This window comes from Nesoenas mayeri (assembly GCF_963082525.1).
Source record: "Nesoenas mayeri genome assembly, chromosome: 26".
In the NCBI taxonomy this organism is placed as follows: Eukaryota; Metazoa; Chordata; class Aves; order Columbiformes; family Columbidae; genus Nesoenas; species Nesoenas mayeri.
In genome coordinates this window covers 4,382,077-4,395,993 of record NC_137552.1, presented here as the reverse complement: position 1 = coordinate 4,395,993, position 13,917 = coordinate 4,382,077, and the positions used below count along the sequence as shown (strand labels likewise).

Below are 13,917 nucleotides of genomic sequence, written 5' to 3'. Positions count from 1 at the left end.
ACCCCAGCAGCACGCGATGGGTCCCCAATGAGGTGGCCTGGAGCTGGCGCCTGTCCCCCACCCTGGCACAAGATACTTTGCTGCCCTGGGTGCACAGGGGGGGACATTGGGACACGGGTCCTCTGGGATGGTCACAGACAGCAACGGGGACCCCCCCCACCCACCCAAAACCCCCAGCCAAGAAGAACCGGGATGGCATCCCCACATGGGGCAGCCTGTCCCCACCATGTCCCCATCCCGTGTTCTCACACATGTCACTGGGCCACCCGCAGCCCCCCAGGGAGGAGCTGGAGAAGGAGCCCCAGTGCTGGGGCAGCTGGAACCCCCATGTGCCCAGGAGTGATGGCTCCATGGAGACAGGAGCCAGCCTGTCACCACCACCCGAAGGCAGGACAGTGGCCACCCCGGGGGAGGGCACAGGGGTGGCACGTCCGCCCCGTCTCTAGCCATTGGCACCCCAAGGGACCGCGGCCACCTCGGGGTCCTCGCCCCACGGGCCCCGCCCCGGCTCCCGCATGGCCGGAGCCTGCAGGGCCCAGCCCGAGGTAGGGGCAGCCGAAGCTGTGCTGTCCCCAGGCCCCAGGCGGCCCCGAGCCCCACGGGGGGCCGGAGTCTCCACACACCCCCCCGGGGCCCGGCAGCCCCCCAGGGGACATTGTGCACAGGTGGGGGAGTATATCCCAGAAGCCTCTGCAGAAGGTGCCCATAGGGGGGATATATCCCATGAGCCTCCCGCCCTGGGGGACTGTATCCCATCATCCCAGTGGCCGAAGAGGGCGTTATATCCCACAGTGCACCGCGCCGTCCCCCGTTTCCGGGGCGGGCCGGAAGTGAAGGGGGCGGGCCGGGCGGCGATGGCGGCCGGCGGCGGCAGCGCGGCTCGGGCCGCGTTGTTGCTGCTGCTCGGGGCAGCGACGGCGCCAGGCCCGGCCCGGGGCTCGCAGGGTGACCGGGAGCCGCTGTACCGGGAGTGCCTGGGCCGTTGCGAGCGGCAGAACTGCTCGGGGGCGGCGCTGCGGCACTTCCGCGCCCGCCAGCCGCTCTACATGGGCCTGACAGGTACCGCCCCCACCTCGCGCCCATTGGCTGCCGCTCCGGGCCACGCCCCCAAAGTGAGACCGCGCCTACCCCGTGGGCCACGCCCTCCACGGAGGCCACGCCCCCGCAGCGGCTGCCTGGGCGGGCGGGGCTGGATCGTGCGGACGGGATCCGGCACTGGGAGGGACTGGGGAGCGCTGGGATGGACTGGGACGGATTAGGGAGCGCTGGGATGGACTGGGGAGCCGCTGGGCTGTGCTGTGGCCTAGATGGGGGGTGCTGGGCCGTACTGGGAGGCACTGGGCCATTACTGTTCTGTGCTGGGGGTCACTGGGCTGGACTGGGGCGGCGCTGGGCTGGACTGGGGCGGCGCTGGGAAGCACTGGGGCTGTCTGCGGCCAGGCTAGGGGGTGCTGGGCTGTACTGGGGGACACTGGGTTTTGCTGGGGGAGGTGCTAGCCTATGTCGAGTCATTTAGTGGGTCACTGGACCATTCGGGAGGGGACACTGGGCTGTACTGGGAGTCACTGGAGGAAGCTCTGGGTGTCCTACCTGTCCCCAGCACAGCAGCGGACCCCCAGCCACACAGAATGTCCCCCCCCCCAGCTCCCCATCACCCCAACTGCATCGTGGCGCTCCCAGTACCTGTAGCATTCTGACCACACAGCATGACGGTCCATACTGGGAGGGACTGGGGGGCCACAGCATCCGCCCCCCGCTCCCACTGCTCCCCCCCCGACCACAGGCTGGACCTGCCGCGACGACTGCAAGTACGAGTGCATGTGGCTGACGGTGCGGCTCTACATGCAGGGCGGCCACAGGGTGCCCCAGTTCCACGGCAAGGTGAGCTGGGGGGCGCTGGGACGCACCGGGAGGGGACTGGGGTCCCCTATTGACCCCCCCCCCAAAAAACTCCGCTCTCCATTGCAGTGGCCGTTCTGGCGGTTCCTCTTCTTCCAGGAACCGGCCTCCGCCTTCGCCTCCTTCCTCAACGGCCTGGCCGGCTTCGTCATGCTGCTGCGCTACAAAGCCACCGTCCCCGCCGCGTCCCCCATGTACCCCACCTGCGTCGCCTTCGCCTGGGTGAGCCCTGACCCCCCCTTTTCCCCCCTTTCTCCCCCTTGTTTTTCCCCTTTTCCCCTCCCCATGGGGGCTCTGCTGCACCCACATTCTCATTTGGGGGTCTCCTCGCAGCCCCCGTGGTCACAGGGGTCTCCCCACATTGCAGGGGTGACAAGGGGACTTGGAGGGCGTCCTCTGCCCGAGAGTGGGGTCTCGAGGGTTTTTAATGTAATTAACTCATTGAATTAATTAGCAAACGCCACGCTCTGGCCAGCGGCACCAATTTTCAGGGTGCTTATCTTCCCTATTGATTTGGGACATGCCCTGGCAGGGAGGTGACACTCAGCTGGCATGGGGGGGCTGCGCAGTCTGTGTGTGCTCCCCTCTTAAAACTGAGGTGCTGCTGACCCCACTTTTGTCCACAGTGCCCCCACTCTTGAAGTTGGGGTGCTAAGGGTCCCCCCTTTCCTCCACGGGGTTCTCAGTGCTCCCCTCTTAAAACTGAGGTGCTGGGGACCCCTCTTTTGTCCCCAGTGCCCCCTCTCTTGAAATTGGGGTTTTCGGTCTCCCCCAGGTCTCCTTAAACGCCTGGTTCTGGTCCACCGTTTTCCACACGAGGGACACGGCTGTGACGGAGGTGAGTGGTGGCCTTTGTCACCTTCTGTCCCCAAACCCACGCCGGGGTCCTGCTCAGCGTTTTGGGGGGGGACAGTGTGCCGCCCCCCCCTGTCTCACCCAGCCCCAAATCCTGCAGAAACTGGACTATTTCTGCGCCTCGGCTGTCGTCCTGCACTCCGTGTACCTCTGCGGCGTCAGGTGGGTGACCGCGGGGACACCGGCGACGCCGGCGGTGACAACCAGCGCCCTCCTTCCTCCTCCTCTTCCCCGCAGGACGCTGGGGCTGCAGCGCCCGGCCTTAATCAGCATCCTCAGAGCCTTCCTCCTCCTCATCCTCGCCGCCCACATCTCCTACCTGACCCTCGTCCGCTTCGACTACGGCTACAACATGGCAGCGAACGCGGCGATCGGTGAGAAGCCGTCGCCGGGGTTGGGGTGGGGAGGTTTGTACCCTCTTTGGGGTGGTGCCCCCGGTAACCCCGCTATTTTGGGTGTCCCCGAGGGCTGCTGAACGTGGCGTGGTGGCTGCGCTGGTGCGCGCGGACGCGGCTGCCGCACGGCTGGAAGTGCGCGGCCGTGGTGCTGCTGCTGCAGGCGCTGGCGCTGCTCGAGCTCCTCGACTTCCCCCCGTTGTTTTGGGTGCTGGACGCCCACGCGCTCTGGCACATCGGCACCATCCCCCTCAACGTCCTCTTCTACAGGTTGGTGACCCCCCCTCCCGCCCTTAAAATAGGGGCTTGTCTTAAAATAGGGGTGCTGGGAGGGGCTTGTCTTAAAATATGGGTGCTGGGGGGTCCCACTTTTATGTAGGAGCGCCGGGCACACCAGGCTTTCCTATAGTTTCAGTTGGGGTTTTGGGGGCCTCTCTGTTTCCCATGGGGAGGGTGGGAGTCCTACGCTTGAAATGAGGGTGCTGGTGACCCCCCTTTTTGTCCCCAGTGCCCCCCCTCTTGAAATTGGGGTGCTAAGGGTCACCCCTTTCCTCCACGGAGTTCTCAGTGCTCCCCTCTTAAAACTGAGGTGCTGGGGACCCCGCTTTTATCCACAGTGCCCCCCCCTCTTGAAATTGGGGTGCTAAGGGTCCCCCCTTTCCTCCACGGGGTTCTCAGTGCTCCCCTCTTAAAACTGAGGTGCTGGTGACCCCACTTTTATCCACAGTGCCCCCCCCTCTTGAAATTGGGGTGCTAAGGGTCAATGGGATGCTGAGTGCCCCCCCTTGTCCCATGGGGTGCTGGTGGGGGGGGATGGGAATCCCACTCTTGCCTATGGGACACTCAGTGCCCCCCTCATCTTGAAATGGGGGTACTGGGGGGACCCTCCTCCCCGGGGGTCGGGCTGCAGAACTGGGGTCCCCCCGGCCCCCCCCAGCCCTCATCCTTCCCCCCCCAAGTTTCCTGACGGACGACAGCCTCTACCTCCTCAAGGCCAAGGCCGAGCTCTGCAAAGTGGACTAGAGCTACCGGGGGGGGGTCGCACAGCCCTTCGCCCCCCCCCGCGGTCCTGCCCGGTGCCAAGTGACCCCCCCCTTGTCCCCCTCACTCACAATCTCCTTCCCCCCGTTGCCTTCTGAGGTTTGATGTTCTCTCTGCATCCCCCCCTCCCTGTGCCCCCATCTCCCCTCCCTGGGGTGTGGGGGGGCCGGGTCCCCCCCCGTGGGTTGTGGGGGGGTGGGGGAAGCTGAGCCCCCCCGTTTCCCTGCGTGTCGGTGCTGAGCCGTCCCTGCCGTGGAGCGCGGCAGCCGCGAGGTGGCAATGGTGCCCCCCCCCAAGCCACAGGGACCCGGGGGGGACGTGGCGGGGGGGGGGGGCTGTGTGCACAAAGTGGGGGGGTCGGACCCCCTGGATTTTGCAGGGGGTGTGTGTATGGGGCTGGAGGTGCCTTGGGGCTGGGGGTGACCCCCCCCTCCCCGCCAGAGGGGCTGTGACCCCCCCCCGGGGATGCGCCCCCTGCCCCCCCTTGCCTGGGTGTGTTTTGGGGTGTGAATAAAGCTGTTTGATCTGGGTATCGCCTGCCTGTCCCCCCCCGACGCTGTGGCCCCCCATGTTTACCCTGTACCCCATTTCCCACCCTGCTCTCACATCATGTGCCCCCCCCCATGGTGCACACCAAACCCCCCCCCGTGCCCCATATCCATGTGCACCCCCCGCCCCATCCTGAGCCCCCGCCAGGATCTGTGGGTGCCCCCCCCCAAATCACTGCCAGGCTGTGCCGTGCAGCTCAGGCTTTATTGGGGACATCGTGGGGACACCGGGGCTTGGTGGCACAAAATCTTGGGGTGACGGTGGGGGGGTCCCCAGGCGGGGTGTCCCTTTTTGAGGGGCCCCTCTTTGGGGGAGTGTCTCTTTTTGGGGGAGCTCCCTCTTTTTGGGGGGGTGTCACTTTTTGGGGATGGTCCTTCATTAGGGGATGGTCCCTCTTTGGGGAGTGTCCTGTTTGGGGGGAGTTTCTCTTTGGGGGGCTGCCCTTCATTAGGGGATGGTCCCTCTTAAGTGAGGGGGGGGTCCTTGTTTGGGAGAATGTCTATTTTTAGGGGTTGTCCCTCTTTGGGGGGGTATGTCACTCTTTGGGGGGGTGGTCCCTATCTAGGGGGGGGGGGGGGGGGTGTCCCTATTTGCAGGGGGTTGCCCTTCTTTAGGAGATGTCCATCTTTGGGGGTGTCCCTCTTTGGGAGGGGTTCCCTCTTTAGGGGGTGGTCCCTGTTTGGGGGTGTCCCTGTTTGGGGGTGTCCCTCTTGGGGAGGGGTTCCCTCTTTATGAGGTGGTCCCTGTTTGGGAGTGTCCCTCTTGGGGAGGGGCTCCCTCTTTAGGGCGTGGTCCCTTTTGGGGGGGTGTCCCTATTTGGCGGTGTCCCTGTTTGGGGGTGTCCCTCTTGGGAAGGGGTGTCCCTGTTTGGGGGGTGTCCCTGTTTGGGGGTGTCCCTCTTGGGAAGGGGTGTCCCTGTTTGGGGGGTGTCCCTGTTTGGGGGTGTCCCTCTTGGGGAGGGGCTCCCTCTTTAGGGGGTGGTCCCTTTTGGGGGGTGTCCCTATTTGGCAGTGTCCCTGTTTGGGGGTGTCCCTGTTGGGGAGGAGTTCCCTCTTTAGGGGTGGTCCCTTTTGGGGGGTGTCCGTGTTTGGGGGTGCCCCTCTTGGGGGGACTGCCCTCCCTTCCTTAGGGAGTGGTCCTTGTTTGGGATGGGGGGGTGTCGCTCTTTATGGGGATATCCCTATTTGGAGGGGTGTCCATCCTTAGGGAGCGGTTCCTCTTAGGGGAGATGTCCCTGTTTGGGTGGCGGGGGGGGGGTACCCCTGCTTTCTTTTTTGGGGGGGGGGGGGGGGGAGGTGTGCTCCCTCATCCTTCCAGCACCTTCTGCGCGTGTGCGAAGAACACGCCGTCCACGTCGTCCACGCCGGTGCGCAGGGCGGGCGGCATGGCGTACGAGCGGAAGTCGCGCAGCGCCAGCCCCGCGTGGCTCAGCGCCGCCCGCACGTCGTCCTCCGCCAGCGGCACCACCGGCAGCGCCGCGGCCCCCGCCAGGTAGAACGACTCGCCCAGGGCGCCCAGCAGCAGCGCGTGGCCGCCCGGGCGCAGCAGCGACGCCACGTGCGCCAGGGCCCGCGCGAAGGCCGCGCGGTCGGGGCTCACGGCCTCCAGGCAAAAGGCCGAGACGATGGCGTCGGCTTTGGGGTGCAGGGGGGCGCCCAGGGGGTCCGGCTGGTGCACGTCGATGGGCAGGATCCGGCGCAGGCGCTGGCGCAGCCGGCGCTGCTTCTCCTGCCACGGCTCCCTGCGGGGATCGGGGGGTCCCGTGGGGATGAGGGGCGTGGGGATGTGGGGCAGGATGGGGTGGGGATCAGCACCCACAGGGCATGGGGACAATGTCACGCAGAGATCAACCCATATCCACAGGGACTTGGGGACGGGATCTCGCAAGGATCAACCAATATCCATAGGGACAATATGCCGCAGAGATCAACCCAGCACCCACAGGGACATGGGGACAATACCCCACAGAGATCAACCAATATCCATAGGGACAATACCCCGCAGAGATCAACCCACATCCACAGGGACATGGGGGCAGGATCTCGCAAGGATCAACCAATATCCATAGGGACAATATGCTGCAGAGATCAACCCAGCACCCACAGGGACATGGGGACAATACCCCACAGAGATCAACCCAGCACCCACAGGGACATGGGGACAGTGCCCCACAGAGATCAACCCAGCACCCACAGGGACATGGGGACAGTGCCCCACAGAGATCAACCCAGCACCCACAGGGACATGGGGACAATGCCCCACAGAGATCAACCTAGCACCCACAGGGACATGGGGACAATATCCCGCAGAGATCAACCCAGCACCCACAGGGACATGGGGACAATATCCCACAGAGATCAACCCAGCACCCATGGGGACAATACCCCACAGAGATCAACCCACATCCACAGGGACATGGGGACAATATCCCGCAGAGATCAACCCAGCACCCACAGGGACATGGGGACAATATCCCGCAGAGATGAACCCAGCACCCACAGGGACATGGGGACAATACCCCACAGAGATCAACCAATATCCATAGGGACAATACCCCGCAGAGATCAACCCACATCCACAGGGACATGGGGGCAGGATCTCGCAAGGATCAACCAATATCCATAGGGACAATATGCTGCAGAGATCAACCCAGCACCCACAGGGACATGGGGACAATACCCCACAGAGATCAACCCAGCACCCACAGGGACATGGGGACAGTGCCCCACAGAGATCAACCCAGCACCCACAGGGACATGGGGACAGTGCCCCACAGAGATCAACCCAGCACCCACAGGGACATGGGGACAATGCCCCACAGAGATCAACCTAGCACCCACAGGGACATGGGGACAATATCCCGCAGAGATCAACCCAGCACCCATGGGGACAATACCCCACAGAGATCAACCCACATCCACAGGGACATGGGGACAATATCCCGCAGAGATCAACCCAGCACCCACAGGGACATGGGGACAATACCCACAGAGATGAACTCAGCACCCACAGGGACATGGGGACAATATCCCACAGAGATCAACCCAGCACCCACAGGGACATGGGGACAATATCCCGCAGAGATGAACCCAGCACCCACAGGGACGTGGGGGCGGGATCCCGCAAGGATCAACCCACATCCACAAGGATGTGGGGACAAGATCCCACAAGGATCAACCGATAGCCACAGGGACAAGGTCCTGCAGAGATCAACCCAGCATTTCTAGAGACATAGGGATGTGATCCCACAAGGATTAATCAACATCCACAGGGACATGGGGGTGGGATCTCACAAGGATCAACCCACATCCACAAGGATGTGGGGACAAGATCCCACAAGGATCAACCAATATCCATAGGGACAATATCCCGCAGAGATGAACCCAGCACCCACAGGGACATGGGAGTGGGATCCCACAAGGATCAACCCACATCCACAAGGACGTGGCGACAAGATCAACTCATATCCACAGGGACATAGGGACAAGATCCCACAGAGATCAGCCCAGAATTTCTAGGGACATAGGGACATGATCCCACAAGGATCAATCAACATCCACAGGGACATGGGGGCAGGATCCTGGAGGGATCAACTTGTCTCCACGGACACAGGGGCAGGATCCTGCAGGAACAGACCAGCATCTGTGGGGACATGAGGCTGTGATCCTATGGGATCTGGGGACATGATCCTATAGAGATCAACCCAGCATCCTCAGGGATGTGGGGCTGTGATCCCACGGGATCTAGGAACATGATCCTATAGGGATCAACCCAGCATCCTCAGGGATGTGGGGCTGTGATCCCATGGGATCTGGGGACACGATCCTATAGAGATCAACCCAGCATCCTCAGGGATGTGGGGCTGTGATTCCACGGGATCTGGGGACACGATCCTATAGAGATCAACCCAGTATCCTCAGGGATGTGGGGCTGTGATCCCACGAGATGTGGGGACATGATCCTATAGAGATCAACCCAGCATCCTCAGGGATGTGGGGCTGTGATCCCATGGCATTTGGGGACACGATCCTGCAGGGATCAGCCCGGTGTCTGCAGGGACACGAGGCTGTGGAACGGTGGGGATTTTGGGGCACTATCATCTGGGGATTTGGGGACACCGTCCTATAGGGATCACCCCAACGTCCCCAGGGCCACGTGGCTGTGACACCACAGGGCTCCCAGCAGGGTCACCCATCCCGCTGTCCCCCGTGTCCCCAGCCCTACCCGCGCCCCTCGATCTTGCAGACGTGGCGGATGAAGGGGGTCCAGTCGAAGGTGCCGGGGTCCCCCCGCGCCCAGCGCCCCAGCTCCTCCCGGTTCACCGCCAGGTAGTCGGTGGCCACGATCTCCTCGAAGTGGTCGCAGGCGCTCAGCAGCTGGTAGATGGTGGGACCCGAACCCACGTCGATCAGCGTGCGCCCCCGGATCTCACCTGGCGTTGGGGGGGGAGACACGGAGGGGGGTGTCCCACAATGAGCCAGGCACCGGCAGGGGGACAGGGACAACCAAGAGGGTCCCACTCAGGTTGAGAGGTGGTGGGTGGGTGCCGAGGGGTCTCCCACCCTGTGCCTCAGTTTCCCCCCGTGCCTCAGTTCCCCCTCCGTGCCTCAGTTTCCCCTTGTGCCTCAGTTCCCCCCGTGCCTCAGTTCCCCTCTGTGCCTCAGTTTCCCCTGTGCCTCAGTTCCTCCCTGTGCCTCAGTTCCCCCACCCTGTGCCTCAGTTTCCCCCCTGTGCCTCAGTTTCCCCCCCTGTGCCTCAGTTTCCCCCCTGTGCCTCAGTTTCCCCCCCATACCTCAGTTTCCCCTTGTGCCTCAGTTTCCCCCCATACCTCAGTTTCCCCCCCGTGCCTCAGTTCCCCCTGTGCCTCAGTTCCCCCACTCTGTGCCTCAGTTCCCCCCCTGTGCCTCAGTTTCCCCCCGTGCCTCAGTTTCCCCCTGTGCCTCAGTTCCCCCCGTGCCTCAGTTCCCCCCCGTGCCTCAGTTCCCCCTGTGCCTCAGTTTCCCCCCGTGCCTCAGTTCCCCCCGTGCCTCAGTTTCCCCCTCACCGCTGGCGAAGGTCTCGGCCAGACATCGCAGCTTCCAGGGCACCACGAACTCCTCGGAGGAGAAGTCTGCGCGGGGGGGCAGGTAGTTGTTGCGCAGGTACGCGCGGGGGTCGAAGCGCTCGTAGCCCTCGCGGAGGGCGGCCAAGCTGCTCATGGCGAGGGGCGGCGGCTGCGGGGGCGGCGGGGGCGGCAGCGCCCGCTTTATAACCCCGGCCGGGCCGGGGGGGCCGCGCCGGGCGCTGCGGCCGGTGCCATCCATCGCGGATAACCAGGTTAGCGCCAGCGCCCGGGGGGGACGCGGCTGGACGCCGGAGATGAGCGATGATGGTCCGTCCTCCTCGAAATGGGGGGGACGGGAATCCTGGCTCCTGCGGCCTGAGGCTTTTGACCCCCTCCGCCCATCTCCAGATGTGGGTGTCCTGGTTGGGACACCACCCCCCCCCCAATCTCCAGATGTGGGTGTCCTGGTTGGGACACCCCCCCCCCCCATCTCCAGATGTAGGTGTCCTGGTTGGGACACCCCTACTCCCCACCCCCATCTCCAGGTGTGGGTGTCCTGGTTGGGACAGCCCCCCCACCACCCCACCCCGCAATGAGTGTCCCAAGAGAATATCATCCGGGATGGGATTGGGATGGGGCTCCCTCCGGTTCCTCCGTCACCAGTGAGCTGAGGGTGCTGGACCTCAGCAGAGCTCCCAGCTCCTTGGGATAAGGGGCAGGATGGGACCCGCTTATGGATTTTTTGGGGAGGGGGGGATTAAAGTGCCCAAATCCCACGTGTTCCGGAGCTGTAGGAGGACAGACAGCAGTGGGGAGAAGGGGATGAGACGGGGACGGAATGGAGCAGGGGTGGGGATGGAATTGGGACAGGGATGGGGGTGAAATGGGGAACACGGATGGGAACAAGGTTGGGGACAGGGATGGGAATGGGATGGGGATGGGATGGGGATGGCTTGGGGATGGGGTGGGGACGAAATGGGTAGCAGGAATGGGGACGGAATGGGATGGGATGGGGACAGGGGTGGGGACAAAATGGGTAACAGGGATGGGGACAGGAATGGGACAGGGATGGGGATGGGATGCAGATGGGATCGGGATGGGATGGGGACAGGGATGGAATTGGGACAGGGATGAGGACAGGGATGCAGATGGGATGGGGATGGGATGGGGATGGGATGGGATGGGACAGGGATGAGGACAGGGATGGGGATGGGATGCAGATGGGATGGAACAGGGATGGGGATGGGATGGGACAGGGATGGGGATGGGGATGGAATGGGATGGGGATGGGATGGGATGGGGATGGGATGGGACAGGGATGGGGATGGGGATGGGATGGGATGGGACAGGGATGGGGATGGGATTGGGATGGGATGGGGATGGGATGGGACAGGGATGGGGATGGGATTGGGATGGGGATGGGGATGGGATGGGATGGGACAGGGATGGGGATGGGATGCAGATGGGATGCAGACGGGTTGGGGATGGGATGGGATGGGATGGGATGGGACAGGGATGGGACAGGGATGGGGCGGGATGCAGATGGGATGCAGACGGGTTGGGGACGGGCGCAGGGAGGGGACAGGGCCTGGCGGTGGCCCAGGGACAGCAGGATCCGTGCCGGCGGGAACAGCTAATCTGGGCGCTGGCGCGGGGGCCACGGCGGAGCCTGGCACGGGCTGGCGGGCACCGGGGGCACGGTTACATAAGCAGAAGTTTAAACCCCCCCATAACCCCAAAGCTGAACCCCCGCCGGTCGCCTGGGTCCCTCCCGCTGCTGGCAAGAGCTTGTGCCTCAGTTCCCCCCATTCCCAGCAAGGTCCCTCTCCCCACAAATCCCCCTCCCCATCTCACGGGGGCCCCGCACCCCTCTCTCTCCTCCCCCCCTAAAAACAGAAGTAAAAAGCAGGCTGGGCATTTTATTGCTGTACAAAGCCCATCGTTTGTACAACCCCGCAGCCCCCCCCAATCCCTCCACCGCCCCCCCAGGGCCCCGTTTGGCCCTGGGGGGGTTTCAGCGCTCCCCATCCTTGCGCCCCCTTCTCTTCGCCAGGGAAATCGAGTGACCCTCAGTGCTGCCGGGACCCCCATGTCCCCTCCGGCCTCCGTGACACCCCCCACGGGGTGGGGGTCCCATGCGAGCGAGACCCCCACCCCCACCTGCCCCCACACTCCTGCGCTGCCTCTTCGGGGCGGCTGAGTGGACCCAGGCGTCCGGGCCCCCCAGCCGCCCCCCAGCATCATCCTCCTGCCCCCCACCCTGAAACCCCCCCGGCCCCCATCACCCTCAGCCCCTCTGGGCTTCGTGGGACAGGGAGCGGGAGAGGGTGCGGGCGAGTTTGGCCCCACGCAGGTCCGGGGGGGCGAAGAGGGGCAGGGGGAGGGTGCGGGCGTAGGGCAGGAGGTGCTGGGTGATGGGGGTCCCCGGGGTCCCCAGGCACCCCAGGCGGAGCACCCCCCAGGGCGACCGCTGCTCCAGCACCCGCGTCTCCCCGCGATGCTCCAGCGTCTCCCGGTGCTGTGTGTCCACCTCCCGCCGGCACCACCTGCGCGTTTGGGGGAGTCACTGTGGGGTCCCCAGCACCCCATGGGGAGCCCCGTGTCCTGCTCTGCCCCACTGGGGTCACCCCACGCCATGGGCACCACTGGGGACCCCCATGTCACACCCACCCCTCGGAGGTGCCGTGTTCCCACTAGGGACCCCCACAGGCTCACCAGTCCCATGGGGAGCCCTGGAGCCCCCCCCAACCCCACGGGGACCCCAGAAACGCTGGAGCCCCTCCAAGCCCCTTGGGGACCCCAGAAACCCCGCAGCCCCCCACATTGCGCATAGCGCCATCGGGACCTTTGCATCCCCCCCACAGCCCCATGGGGACCCCAAAGAATCCCAGAGCCCCCTCCCAAGACCCATGTGGACCCCAACGAACCCTGGGGCTCCCCCCAGACCCATGGGGCCCCAGAAACACTGCAGCCCCCCACATGCCCCATAGCCCCATTGGGACCTTTGGAGACCCCCATGGGGACCACAGAGAATCCAAGAGCCCAAACCCCAATCCCCTTGGGGACCCCAGAAACCCTGGACACCCCCTTCCCCATATCCCCATTGGGACCTTTAGAACCCCCTCCCCAACCCCATGGGGACCACAGAGAATCCAAGAGCCCCATGTCCTTGGGGACCCCAGAAACCCTGGACACCCCCTTCCCCATAGCCCCACTGGGACCTTTGGAACCCCCTCCCCAACCCCCATGGGGATCACAGAGAATCCAAGAGCCCCATGTCCTTGGGGACCCCAGAAACCCTGGACACACCCCCCCCCATATCCCCATTGGGACCTTTGGAACCCCCTACCCAACCCCATGGGGACCACAGAGAATCCAAGAGCCCCACGTCCTTGGGGACCCCAGAAACCCTGGTTCCCCCACCACAAAGCCCCATTGGGACCTTTGGAACCCCCTCCCCAACCCTGTATGGACCGCAGAAACCCCAAACAGCCCCATCTTGACCCTTGAAACACCCCCCACAGCCCAAATACCCCCTTGAAAACCCCAAACCCTTGGGCACTCACGTCTGCATCACCCCAAGGACCCCCCCCCCACCCATGGGTGCCCCTCACCCCTCCTCGGGCCGGGTGCTGAGCTCCAGGTCCAGCCACTCGGCGCTGAAGGTCTCGCGACGCCCCGAGTCTTCCTCGCGCACGTGGCAGCCCAGGCGAGCGCCCGCCAGCCGCCCCCCGCTGCGCAGCACCACGCTGTCCCCCACCATCCTGTCACCCTGTCCCCCCCGACGGGACAAACCCGCTTATATCCCCCCGCCGGGGCTATTTTGGGACGTGTCGCTGGCACCGAGGGGACGGGAAGGTGCCAAGAGCCTCCTCGGGGGGTGGCATTGGGGACACGTGTCAGCGCTGTGTGTCCGTGGTGACTTGGCGCGCTGCGGTGGCAACCACCGGGTTGTGTGTCCCCCCCCGCCGTGGGGACACGGGCAGGACCCCCTGGCGCTGGCCCAGGGCACGTTTGGCCTTTCCCTGTCCCCCCCCGGCATGGCACCGGTCCCCAACAGCAGTGATGGACATTAACGGCTTCACGGGTGGCACTGCCAACGCGGTGGCCACGTCACCCTGTGTCACCCACCCA

General features: G+C 64.6%; 3 protein-coding genes across 6 annotated transcripts; 1 reads left to right on the top strand and 2 right to left on the bottom strand.

The window, feature by feature from the left end:
- Positions 1-847: 847 nt before the first annotated feature.
- PGAP3 (post-GPI attachment to proteins phospholipase 3) lies at positions 848-4,582 on the top strand. Of its 4 annotated transcripts, none has more exons than XM_080359880.1 (8): positions 848-1,059; positions 1,784-1,881; positions 1,969-2,121; positions 2,675-2,737; positions 2,855-2,916; positions 2,992-3,128; positions 3,221-3,419; positions 4,109-4,582. In XM_080359880.1, exons 1-8 carry the CDS (start codon positions 855-857, stop codon positions 4,170-4,172), a joined length of 981 nt encoding a protein of 326 aa, XP_080216006.1. In that variant the 5' UTR covers positions 848-854; the 3' UTR covers positions 4,173-4,582. The 4 variants fall into 4 exon arrangements, with proteins under 4 accessions (XP_080216006.1, XP_080216005.1, XP_080216008.1 ...); XM_080359879.1 differs by having other exon boundaries at positions 2,840-2,916; XM_080359881.1 differs by lacking the exon at positions 848-1,059 and having other exon boundaries at positions 1,530-1,881; positions 2,840-2,916; positions 3,008-3,128.
- Positions 4,583-6,044: 1,462 nt separating this feature from the next.
- Positions 6,045-9,937, bottom strand: PNMT (phenylethanolamine N-methyltransferase; the record flags this gene model as incomplete). Its single annotated transcript, XM_080359814.1, has 3 exons — positions 6,045-6,480; positions 8,964-9,171; positions 9,784-9,937. The coding sequence occupies 3 exons, from the start codon at positions 9,935-9,937 to the stop codon at positions 6,045-6,047; spliced, it is 798 nt and encodes a 265-aa protein (XP_080215940.1).
- Positions 9,938-12,070: 2,133 nt separating this feature from the next.
- Positions 12,071-13,546, bottom strand: TCAP (titin-cap; the record flags this gene model as incomplete). The annotated part of the gene is made up of 2 exons (XM_080359775.1): positions 12,071-12,329; positions 13,398-13,546. 2 exons carry the CDS (start codon positions 13,544-13,546, stop codon positions 12,071-12,073), a joined length of 408 nt encoding a protein of 135 aa, XP_080215901.1.
- Positions 13,547-13,917: the final 371 nt, after the last annotated feature.